The sequence below is a fragment of the Ranitomeya variabilis genome, chromosome 2 (genome assembly GCF_051348905.1).
Source record: "Ranitomeya variabilis isolate aRanVar5 chromosome 2, aRanVar5.hap1, whole genome shotgun sequence".
NCBI classification, from domain to species: Eukaryota; Metazoa; Chordata; class Amphibia; order Anura; family Dendrobatidae; genus Ranitomeya; species Ranitomeya variabilis.
In genome coordinates, this window is record NC_135233.1 from 408,302,773 (window position 1) to 408,316,133 (window position 13,361).

A 13,361-nucleotide genomic window follows, 5' to 3' on the forward strand; every position below is an offset into this window, starting at 1 on the left:
AATCTACAATGTGCACATTTCAATAAGAACAAGGAAAACCATTTTATGAACAGGTATGTTCAGACTTTTTACTGGTCCTGTGAAAGTGTTTTTCTATCTATGTCAGACAGCTGGGGTACAGCGCCTGCTCAGGGGTCCACACATCTAAGCTGAACCTGAACTTTCTGTTATTAGAGACACATTCTGTAACATGAAACTGGCCGAAAGTTGAGTTTTCTGCTTTTGTCTGGGGTTAGGGGGAAGGATTGTCTCTGGGGTGTGTCCTTTCTTCTGGGAGATGTCAAGCGGGGATCTCGTTGGCCTCATTGTTACATTATTAATTGTGGATATTTCTCTCTCGCTTTTCTGGTTATCTGGATACCCGCTGCTCGGATGCATCTTGTGGGGGCTCCATTGTGGGAATGGAAACAGAGAAATGAGTGGACACAGTGAGACAAGGAGGCAGATGCTGTGCCTAATACAGATAGATAGATAGATAGATAGATAGATAGATAGATAGATAGATAGATAGATAGATAGATAGAGATAGATGATAGATAATAGATAGCTAGATAATAGATAGATAAAAGATAGATAGATAGATAGATAGATAGATAGATAGATAGATAGATAGATAGATAATAGACAGATAGATAATAGATAATAGACAGATCGATAGATGATAGATAGATAGATAGATAGATAGATAGATAGATAGATAGATAGATAATAGACAGATAGATAGATGATAGATAGATAATAGATACTTAATAGATAGATAGAAAGATACATAGATATAGATAGATGATAGATAGATAATAGATAGATATAGATAGAGAATAGATAGATAAAAGATAGATAGATAATAGATAGATAGATGATCGATAAATAGATAATAGACAGATAATAGATAGATAATAGACAGATAGATGATAGATAGTTAGATAATAGATAGATAATTGGCAGACAGATAGATAATAGGCAGATAGATATATAATATATAGATAATAGATAGATGATATAGATAGATAGATGATACAGATAGATAGATAATAGATAGATAGAAAGATAGATATATGATAGATAGATAGATACAAGATAATAGATAGATGATAGATAATAGATAGATAATAGATAACAGATAGATAGATAATAGATAGATAGATAATATACAATAGATAGATAGATGATAGATAGATAGATAATAGATAGATAATAGATAATAAATAGATAGATATGGGATGGATGGCTAGATAGATAGATAGATAATATATAGATAGATAATAGATAGATAATAGATAGATAATAGATAGATGATAGATAATAGATAGATAATAGGTAGGTAGATAGATAAAAGATAATAGATAGATAATAGATAGATAGATAGATAGATAGATCCACTTGCATAACAGGAACGCCATGTCTTCAGCAATGTATCTGATAATCAGAGAAATTACATGAAAATTCTGTAACATTCAAAATATGTTTGATGCTTGAAATGGAGAAACTGTCAGAAATCTTGTATGGAAGAAGCGCAGATGAATGTGTTAGATAGATAGATAGATAGATAGATAGATAGATAGATAGATAGATAGATAGATAGATAGATAGATAGATAGATAGATAATAGATAGATAGATGATTGATAAATAGATAATAGATAGATAATAGACAGACAGATAATAGGCAGATAGATAATAGATAGATAATAGACAGATGATATAGATAGATAGATAGATAGAAAGATAGATAGATGATAGATAGATAATAGATAGATACAAGATAATAGATAGATGATAGATAATAGATAGATAATAGACAGATAGATAATATATAATAGATAGATAGATGATAGATAGATAGATAGATAGATAGATAGATAGATAGATAGATAGATAGATAATAAATAGATAGATATGGGATGGATGGATGGATAGATAGATAGATAGATAGATAGATAGATAGATAGATAGATAGATAGATAGATCCACTTGCATAACAGGAACGCCATGTCTTCAGCATTGTATCTGATAATCAGAGAAATTACATGAAAATTCTGTAACATTCAAAATATGTTTGATGCTTAAAATGGAGAAACTGTCAGAAATCTTGTATGGAAGAAGCGCAGATGAATGTGTTAGTAAAGCTCTGGAGGCCACCACAGTAGGGATGAGACCGCCCAGGATTCGGGTACCCTTCTCTCAGGGGCCCCTATGGGGGGCGTGAAACATTGGTATTTTTATTCTAATGTACTGGAGGCCCAGGGAACTCGAAGTTCCTCGAAATGAATGAAGCTTCTGTACCACGTCTCCCGTCATTTGTATCTCTGGAAGGCCTTGGCAGAGGGGCATTTCCATTCTCAGGCCCCCGGTCCAGGTGGGACTGTTCTCTCCGCACTTCCCCTTATTGGGGGCTTCCTTACCCACAGTCCCCAGGGGGCTGCACACAGAGGATTCCTGATTTTAGAGTAAATCTCTGCAGAGCCGCTTCTATCATCACCGCAGATCATGGACAGTGAGGTGTCTGCCAGTGACGGAGGCGAGAGCCGGGGAGTCCTGGATCCGGACAATACTCTGGTTCTGATCATTGATACCAATGTTTCTGATTATATCCTAATGTGTCAGCGAGGATCCGTATCCCGCAGATGACTGTGTGTCCTAATCTCCTTCCTCTAAACCTACGTGATGAGATTCCTCAGCAGATTGCTGTGATTTCACCTGAAGTTTGGCAGACGCTGGGGCTGCTCCTCCGTGGTTACTTCATGTGATGAGAGGATGACAGCGAGAGGCGCGGCTGATCTCAGGAAAGGCAAGAGCCGGACTAACTCAGTGTTACCGACATCTTAATGAGGGATATTGGGATGAGCGTGGGCGGTTCGTGCTGTAGTGGTAGCCACACCCATATCCACCAATCCCCACCCCCAGGGAGCTCGTTTTTACAGTGCTGTCTACCCTGCCCCCTGCCGGTCCCATTCATTACATTAATATCTCATGATCCAGAAGCACAAGATTAGTAGCCTCTTACTGGGAGATTTCGATGGATTTTGATTTAACACCATAAATGAATTTCCAGTGTTCTGCAGATTGACTGAGAGCGACCTCATGTGTTAGACACGAAGCTGGCTGCAATATTCAGGCTGAGGCCGGCGCCGCTCACTTTACAGGAGATGCACGTCTCCGTCAGCCTGTGCCGACCACTGACCGCAGCGTGCTTAATGTAGCAGACACGGCTAAACCAGGGTAATCCGTGCTTGAATCAGCCGAGGACGGGAGCACGGGCGGCTCCGGAGCAGGAAACCAATCTTCGAGCCTGTATTTACAATGCACACGTTAATCCCCCCTAATCCAAGAGAAAGTGACAAACTCCGTCCGATTTACGGTATGTGACATAAACAGACTCTGCCGCCACAGTTTTCCCAAGGATTTTGCTTTTCATTTTCACTCCTGCTTTTCATTTTGCAGTGTCAGTCATAATTACGGCAGCAGGATCTTGTCCCTTCTGTTCTCCTTCCACTTTTTGTTTGGAATTATCTCAGATGATCGGCGCCTTTAACAATTGAGATGTCAGGAAGCAAATTTCCATCCGAGATCAAGGAGCTGTCATCAGACCCAAGAAAAGTAAACTTACCTGGGAGAAATCACAGCGGCGGTGAATGTTTAACCGGCAGGAGAGTGGAGCGGCCGTCAGCGAGCGCACTGTTCCTACATGATGGGACAGCAATGTATAGAAGGGTCCAGGATGAAGAGCAATGACAACGCAGTACTAAGTGACTCCAGCAGGAGCGCTCACGAGTCATGGCGGAAGATCAGACAGAGCTGAACTACTGCTGGCCTGGGGCTCTGCAACCAGCGAGGTCACCCCAGTCATCTCCATTATATCCAGGGCATCAGCGCAGAATTAAAACATAATAAAGCACAGGACAATTTTGGGGTTTGCACCTTTATGCTGCTACTGCTGCTTTACAGTAGGTGTTTTATCACATTCCAGAGCTGGATTCACAGCCACACTATTCAGTACTGCTGTGTAATGCCACCATGCTGCTGCTATTTAGTCAGTGTCTTACTTTACTGTAGTGCTGGATTCAGAACTACACTGCTCAGTACTTGCTGAATAATGTTCTCCATGATGCTTCGCTATAGTGCTTAATCTCATCTCAGATCTGAATCCACAGCTACACTGTTAAGTACTACTTTATAACACTCTCCATGCTGTTCCTTCTGAATATGTGAAAAAAACATCACAGAAAATAAACCAGTCTCAACAACACCAGGTCAGATCACCAACGCACCACAGCATTCAGCGGACCCCATGATAAAGGCACGGGCAGCACAGAAGCAAAATACTGATGGAAGCAGCCGCTCACAAACCTACTAATTCATGGAGGGGCTGTGTAGCATTAAACCTGCACCCCGATGGGGCCTGTGTAGGATGCTGGTCGCACTGATACGTGGGGTGCACGCTGCCCGCCTTACAGCCTGGTGATGACCCCCATCTTCTGAATATGTGCTACAATCAGACAGGAGAACAGGACTCCCTCACGTCGGTTGTTTTCTCCCTGGGAGACGTCACAGCAGCTCGACTCCATACAGGGGAGACACAATGGCCAGGCGTGCACAGGCCATCATCTGACAGTTGAAGTCCTAGGATCTACACACAGAACAGCCCAGTCTGAACAGTCACCAGAAGCGACACAACACGTCTTATACTGAGGCCGGAATAAACCTGATTACTGTGGAAATGGCCGATGCTGCTAGGACCGGGGCTAAAGTACAATGGCAGAGGCACCAGACTTTTACTATTGCCAAATGTTTACTGGTAAAAGAATGGTGCCAAAAAGAATACTACAAATAATAATAATAAGTAAAAATAATGCATAATAAAATAATTCATAACAAACAATAATAACGATAAGCCTTGATGCATATTCATTAGCTGCACTATGCTGTAGACCAGAGGTGTCAAACTGCATTCCTCGAGGGCCGCCAACAGGTCATGTTTTCAGGATTTCCTTGTATTGCACAGGTGATAATTTAATCACCTGCACAGAATGATCCAGCACCTTGTGGAATGCTAAGGAAATCCTGAAAACATGACCTGTTGGCGGCCCTCGAGGAATGCAGTTTGACACCTCTGCTGTAGACACCCAGCTGACGCTGTCCCCTCCTGCGCCCACAGTCCGCAGCGCTCATCTACTTCACCACCACCCATAGTAATCCCATGACTTGTACCATCTCTTACCTTGCAGAGGAAGCTGATGTTGAAGCCGAGGGACTTTGCGTTTCTGGAGCCAGAGTTCATATAATTTCCCACCAGTAACACCAGTTCTATCATTTTCTTGAAGTTCTCGCTCTTCCTCAGCTCCTCGCAGGCCAGCGTCACCGCGATGATATCGGGCTTGATGTTGCTTATGTGTTCATCAAAGGTCAATTTAAAGAGAATCCCATTCAGACGCGGCCGGAGCATCTTCACTGTGCTCATCTGTAATCAGAGACACACAATGAATGTATTACGGGCCCTTCGGTCGCAGTGTGGCCCCTGACGTGTCTTCACGCACACTGTCAGCACTCCGTCTGGTCAGGTCATTGCACCCACAGGACCAGCACAATTATTTCCTCAAACACACAAGTGCTACATGTGGTCATAGACAGTTGGAGAGCAGCAGTCTACAGCACACACACTCCGAGGCGGACAGGCGCAGTTACATGTCTGCATCTCACATCATTTTCTTTTGCATTTGTTAACACAGTTATTCTCCCAAAATTGATGGAACAAGAAATGGAAAAACTCAATACAAGCACACTCCCTCTCTAACACACTGAGTTAACATTCTTTTTTCCTTTGAGAAATATTGTGTTGCCTTGCTGCTGCTTTGGAGTGCAGGAAGAATGAATATACAAAGTGTGATTGACACACTGCCGGACAGTTCCACCACATCACTGATCAATGCCTATCTCTATGGCTGAGACCTGAGCTTTGGTATTGTTGTTTTATCCTGAATTACCTTAACCCCTTAGTGACGGAGCCAATTTGCAGCTTAGTGACTGGGCCAATTTTTACAATTCTGACCACTGGCACATTATGAGGTTATAACTCTGAATGCTTTAACGGATCCCGGTGATTCTGAGAATGTTTTCTCATAACATATTGTACTTCATATTAGTGGTAAAATTTGTCGATATTACTTGCGTTTATTTATGAAAAAAATGGAAATATGGCGAACATTTTTAAAATGTAGCAATTTTCAAACCTTGAATTTTTATGCCCTTAAATCAGAGAGATATATCACACAAAATACTTAATAAGTAACATTTCCCACATGTCTACTTTACATCAGCACAATTTTGGAAACAATTTTTTTTTTCTTACGAAGTTATAAGGGTTAGGGTATGTGCACACGATGCGGATTTTGCTGCGGATCCGCAGCGTTTCCGCAGCTGCGGGTCCGCAGCAGTTTCCCATGATTTTACAGTTCAATGTAAACCTATGGGAAACCAAAAACGCTGTGCACATGCTGCGGAAAAAACCGCGCGGAAACGCAGTGGTTTACATTCCGCAGCGGTTTACATTCCGCAGCATGTCACTTCTTTCTGCGGATTCCGCAGCGGTTTTACAGCTGCCCCTATAGAAAGCCACAGTTGTAAAACCGCAGTGAAAACCGCAGAAAAACCGCGGTAAATCCGCGATAAATCTGCAGCAAAAACGCCGCGTTTTTGCCCTGCAGATTTATCAAATCTGCTGCGGAAAAATCCGCAGTAACCAAGAATACGTGTGCACATACCCTTAAAAGTTGAGCAGCTGTTTTTCATTTGCAAAACAAAATTTACAAAACCATTTCTTTTAGGGACCATCTCACATTTAAAGCGACTTTGAGGGGCCTATATGACAGAAAAAAAAAAAAAAGTGACACCATTCTAAAAACTACACCCCTCAAGGTGCGCAAAACCACATTCAAAACGTTTATTAACCCTTTACGTGCTTCACAGGAACTGAAACAATGTGGAAGGAAAAAATAAACATTTTACTTTTTTTTACAAACCTTTTACTTCAGAACCACTTTTTTTTATTTTCACAAGTGTAAAAAGAGAAAATGTGTGCCCGCCATTTTCTGCCAGGGATAGGATGGCGGTGCCCATGGGGGGGGTGAAGCACGAGGGCCGAGGAGCACCAGGAGGTATCGGGGGGGATCAGGGAGCCTATTTCTCTCTCCTCTCATGTACGATCACATTAGAGGAGAAAGAAATTAAATGGCACATCAGACTTTTTTTTTTGCGGTCACCATTATACGGTTAATAGCGGCGATCACAAAACCGGGGTACCCGAATCATGTGCTCTGCGGCAGCCAAGACCCTGGAGAAAATCCAACTCTGGGGGGGCGCTATATACTTTTTCCACAGCACCGTTAAAAGGCGTATCGGCAGTCGTTAAGGGGTTAATATGGCTGCTGCATTCCCTGCCTGGCTTTTACACACACTGTAATAGTCCCTCCAGATTGGCTGCATTATAACATGTGGTGTGATCGCTGCAAGGCATTATGGGGAAGCCTGTGCGGCCACTCCCAATATCAAGTGTGCCTTCTCTCACTGATTAATTCTTCTGCAAAATGTAAAAGTCGGTGGCCATTTTTTTGCCAAATTGATTGAACTTTTTTTTTAATTTCCATGTTCAGCAAATTAACTAACGTTTGACACAAAGTTGATTCACATGAAATCAGTTCCTGCTCTGTGCTGTGCCCTTGTGGGTCCCACTATCCAGCTTTCATCTGTACCCTTCTCCTGGCCTTCACTCCTGCCTCTGTCACAGGCCGCCCACTCCTCACTATCATAATGAGTGGACACAAGATCAGCACAGACCTCTCCTGAAACACTCTGTGCTCCATGGTGGCGGCACCACTTCTCTTTCCATAGCCTTCATTCTCTCACATGAGCTTAATGGAGAAAGCTTTGGGGACAGGACATTGCAGAGTGGAAATTGGGGCAGCTGGACAGTAAAGACAGACCCAAGATGGATGGCCGGGCCGCTGGCATCTTCTTCACCAAACATGGGTCACAATGTGAAGAGCCACAGAATGGTCCCGGATCATTAGTCTTCTGAAAAGCCAAGGTTACAGCAGCGGCCTCAGAGGTGACTCCACAATGACGTGTCCTTGGCTGGGAATAAAGAACTTCCATCTTGCTTCTTTCTGTTATTCCACCTACACATACAATGTATCCATGTAAGGCCGGAGTCACACTAGAGAGAAATACGGACGTATGAGAGGCGCAAAAACTACGCATTGCACACGGTACAATGATTTTCTATGGGGCAGCTCCTATCTGCCGTATATTTCTCGGCCGTATTTTACGGGTGTAGAAAATCGCAGCATGCTGCGTTTGTCAGCGTATTCCTCCAAAAATCTGCCAATGAAAGTCTATGGTGTGAGAAAAATACGGATTACACATGGACCATCAGTGTGACTTGCGAGAAATACGAACCGGTGTTCTATAGAAAAGCCGGTAATTCAGTGCGGTGTACAGTAACATCACACTGACAGGATAGAATAGAATAGATAAAAAATATATGTCGACACATAGAATTGGGAGATATATATGTCAGTGAGACACATATACATATATATATATATATATATATATATATATATATATATATATATATATATATATATATATATATAATACAGATATAGATAGCAGAGAAGCCGGCAATTCAATTGCCGGATTTTGCTATCTCCTTCCCAAACCCGACAGGATATGAGACATGATTACATACAGTAAACCATTTCATATCCCTTATTTTTTTTACATATTCCTCACTAGTAATGTTAGTAGAGTCTGTGTGCAAAGTTTGGTGGCTCTAGCTGTTAAAATAAAGGGTTAAATCACGGAAAAAATTGGCGTGGGCTCCCGCGCAATTTTCTCTGCCAGAGTGGGAAAGCCAGTGACCGAGGACAGATATTAACCCCTTAATCCCGTATGACGTACTATCCCGTCAAGGTGACCTGGGACTTAATTCCCGGTGACGGGATAGTACGTCATACGCAATCGGCCGCGCTCACGGGGGGAGCGCGGCCGATCGCGGCCGGGTGTCAGCTGCCTATCGCAGCTGACATCCGGCACTATGTGCGGTATAGGGAAGCATCGCGCAGGGAGGGGGCTCCCTGCGGGCTTCCCTGAGACCCCCGGAGCAACGCGATGTGATCGCATTGCTGCGAGGGTCTCCTACCTCCTTCCTGGCTGCAGGTCCCGGATCCAAGATGGCCGCGGCATCCGGGTCCTGCAGGGAAGGAGGTGGCTTACCGAGTGTCTGCTCAGAGCAGACGCTGGTAAGCCTGCAGCCCTGTCAGTGAGATCGGTGATCTGACAGAGTGCTGTGCACACTATCAGATCATCGATCTGTGATGTCCCCCCCTGGGACAAAGTGAAAAAGTAAAAAAAAAAATTTTCCACGTGTAAAAAAAAAAAAAAAAATAAATAATTCCTAAATAAATAATAAAAAAAATATATATATTATTCCCATAAATACATTTCTTTATCTAAATAAAAAAAACAAAACAATAAAAGTACACATATTTAGTATCGACGCGTCCGTAACGACCCAACCTATAAAACTGCCCCACTAGTTAACCCCTTCAGTAAACACCGTAAGAAAAAAAAAAAAAAACGAGGCAAAAAACAACGCTTTATTACCATACCGCCGAACAAAAAGTGGAATAACACGCGATCAAAAAGACAGATAAAAATAAACATGGTACCGCTGAAAACGTCATCTTGTCCCGCAAAAAACAAGCCGCCATACAGCATCATCAGCAAAAAAGTAAAAAAATAATTATTTTTTCTATAAAATAGTTTTTATCGTATAAAAGCGCCAAAACATAAAAAAATGATATAAATGAGATATCGCTGTAATCGTACTGACCCGAAGAATAAAACTGCTTTATCAATTTTACCAAACGCAGAACGGTATAAACGCCTCCCCCAAAAGAAATTAATGAATAGTAGGTTTTTGGTCATTCTGCCTCACAAAAATCGGAATAAAAAGTGATCAAAAACGGTCACGTGTCCGAAAATGTTACCAATAAAAACGTCAACTCGTCCCGCAAAAAACAAGACCTCACATGACTCTGTGGAGCAAAATGTGGAAAAATTATAGGTCTCAAAATATGGAGACGCAAAAACTTTTTTGCTATAAAAAGCGTCGCTGGTTTCACACTTGCGTTTTTGTCTGCAGCGTTTTTTGCACAAAAAAACGCATGCGTTTTTTCCCTATATTTAACATTGAAAACGCATGCGTTTTTTGTACGCGTTTGGTCGCGTTTTCAAACGCATGCATTTTTTTCTGCATGCGTTCATTTTCAGAAATACAACCTGCAGTATTTTCTTGCGTTTTTAAGCACATGCGTTTGCGTTAAAAACGCATGCGTTTTTATCGAAAAAAAACAGAAAACACACTGAAAAGCCACCCACCACCATCAAGGTGATAAAGGGATCCAAACCCTAACCCTAGCCTCACCCCTAACCGTTTAATGAACATTTTCTGACAGTCATAGTGCCACGTATTTAAGTGCCACATACTTCAGTGCCACGTATTTCAGTGCCACATATTTCAGTGCCACGTATTTCAGTGCCACGTATTTCAGTGCCACGTGTTTCAGTGCCACGTATTTAAGTGCCACGTATCACGTATTTCAGTGCCACATATCACGTATTTCAGTGCCACATATTTTAGTGCCACGTATTTCAGTGCCACATATTTCAGTGCCACGTATTTCAGTGCCACGTATTTCAGTGCCACGTATTTCAGTGCCACGTATTTCAGTGCCACGTATCACGTATTTCAGTGCCACGTATTTAAGTGCCACGTATCACGTATTTCAGTGCCACGTATTTAAGTGCCACGTATTTCAGTGCCACGTATTTCAGTGCCACGTATTTCAGTGCCACGTATCACGTATTTCAGTGCCACACATTTTAGTGCCACGTATTTTAGTGCCACGTATTTCAGTGCCACGTATTTCAGTGCCACGTATTTCAGTGCCACATATTTCAGTGCCACGTATTTCAGTCACGTTTAGGGTTAGGGGTAGGGTTAGGGCTAGGGTTGGAGGTAAAGTTAGGGTTAGGGTTGGGGCTAAAGTTAGGGTTGGGGCTAAAGTTAGGGTTAGGGTTTGGATTACATTTACGGTTTGGATTAGGGTTGGGATTAGAATTATGGGTGTGTCAGGGCTAGGGGTGTGGTTAGGGTTACTGTTGGGATTAGGGTTAGGGGTGTGTTTGGGTTAGGGTTTCAGGTAGAATTGGGGAGTTTCCACTGTCCAGGCACATCAGGGGCTCTCCAAACGCGACATGGCGTCCAATCTCAATTCCAGCCAATTCTGCGTTGAAAAAGTAAAACAGTGCTCCTTCCCTTCCGAGCTCTCCCGTGCGCCCAAAAAGGGGTTTACCCCAACATATGTGTTATCAGCGTACTCGGGACAAATGGAACAACAACTTCTGGGGTCCAAGTTCTCTTGTTATCCTTAGGAAAATAAAAATTTGGGGGGCTAAAAATCATTTTTGTGGGAAAAAAGAGATGTTTTATTTTCACGGCTCTGCGTTATAAACTGTAGTGAAACACTTGGGGGTTCAAAGTTCTCACAACACATCTAGATAAGTTCCTTGGGAGGTCTAGTTTCCAATATGGGGTCACTTGTGGGGGGTTTGTACTGTTTGGGTACATCAGGGGCTCTGCAAATGCAACGTGACGCCTGCAGACCAATTCATTTAAGGCTGCATTCCAAATGGCGCTCCTTCCCTTCCGAGCTCTGTCATGCACCCAAACAGTGGTTCCCCCCCACATATCGGGTATCAGCGTACTCAGGACAAATTGGACAACAACTTTTGGGGTCTAATTTATCCTGTTACTCTTGTGAAAATACAAAACTGGGGGCTAAAAAATCATTTTTGTGAAAAAAAAAATTATTTTCACGGCTCTGCGTTATAATCTGCAGTGAAACACTTGGGGGTTCAAAGCTCTCAAAATACATCTAGATAAGTTCCTTAGGGGGTCTACTTTCCAAAATGGTGTCACTTGTGGGGGGTTTCAATGTTTAGGCACATCAGGGGCTCTCCAAACGCAACATGGCGTCCCATCTCAATTCCAGTCAATTTTGCATTGAAAAGTCAAATGGCGCTCCTTCCCTTCCAAGCTCTGCCATGCGCCCAAACAATGGTTTACACCCACATATGGGGTATCAGCGTACTCAGGACAAATTGCACAACATTTTTTGGGGTCCAATTTCTTCTCTTGCCCTTGGGAAAATAAAAAAATTGGGGGCGAAAAGATCATTTTTGTGAATAAATATGATTTTTTATTTTTACGGCTCTGCATTATAAACTTCTGTGAAGCACTTGGTGGGTCAAAGTGCTCACCACACATCTAGATAAGTTCCTTAGGGGGTCTACTTTCCAAAATGGTGTCACTTGTAGGGGGTTTCAATGTTTAGGCACATCAGGGGCTCTCCAAACGCAACATGGCGTCCCATCTCAATTCCAGTCAATTTTGCATTGAAAAGTCAAATGGCGCTCCTTCCCTTCCAAGCTCTGCCATGCGCCCAAACAATGGTTTACACCCACATATGGGGTATCAGCGTACTCAGGACAAATTGCACAACATTTTTTGGGGTCCAATTTCTTCTCTTACCCTTGGGAAAATAAAAAATTGGGGGCGAAAAGATAATTTTTGTGAAAAAATATGATTTTTTATTTTTACGGCTCTGCATTATAAACTTCTGTGAAGCACTTGGTGGGTCAAAGTGCTCACCACACATCTAGATAAGTTCCTTAGGGGGTCTACTCTCCAAAATGGTGTCACTTGTAGGGGGTTTCAATGTTTAGGCACATCAGGGGCTCTCCAAACGCAACATGGCGTCCCATCTCAATTCCAGTCAATTTTGCATTGAAAAGTCAAATGGCGCTCCTTCCCTTCCAAGCTCTGCCATGCTCCCAAACAATGGTTTACACCCACATATAGAGTATCAGCGTACTCAGGACAAATTGCACAACATTTTTTGGGGTCCAATTTCTTCTCTTACCCTTGGGAAAATAAAAAATTGGGGGCGAAAAGATCATTTTTGTGAAAAAATAAGATTTTTTTTTTTTTACGGCTCTGCATTATAAACTTCTGTGAAGCACTTGGTGGGTCAAAGTGCTCACCACACATCAAGATAAGTTCCTTAGGGGGTCTACTTTCCAAAATGGTGTCACTTGTAGGGGGTTTCAGTGTTTAGGCACATCAGGGGCTCTCCAAACGCAACATGGCGTCCCATCTCAATTCCAGTCAATTTTGCATTGAAAAGTCAAATGGCGCTCCTTTCCTTCCGAGCTCTGCCATGCGCCCAAACAGTGGTT

The 13,361-nt window shown here is 42.5% G+C and overlaps 1 protein-coding gene across 3 annotated transcripts in view; it reads right to left on the minus strand.

The window, feature by feature from the left end:
* The window catches only part of DIAPH2 (diaphanous related formin 2), a 1,729,654-nt gene that overhangs the window by 846,769 nt on the left and 869,524 nt on the right, over positions 1 to 13,361 (minus strand). For all 3 annotated transcript variants that reach the window (XM_077286525.1, XM_077286526.1, XM_077286527.1), the window contains exon 22: positions 5,218 to 5,457. In XM_077286525.1, the coding sequence (XP_077142640.1) occupies positions 5,218 to 5,457 (240 nt within the window). The remainder of the gene's footprint in view (positions 1 to 5,217; positions 5,458 to 13,361) is intronic.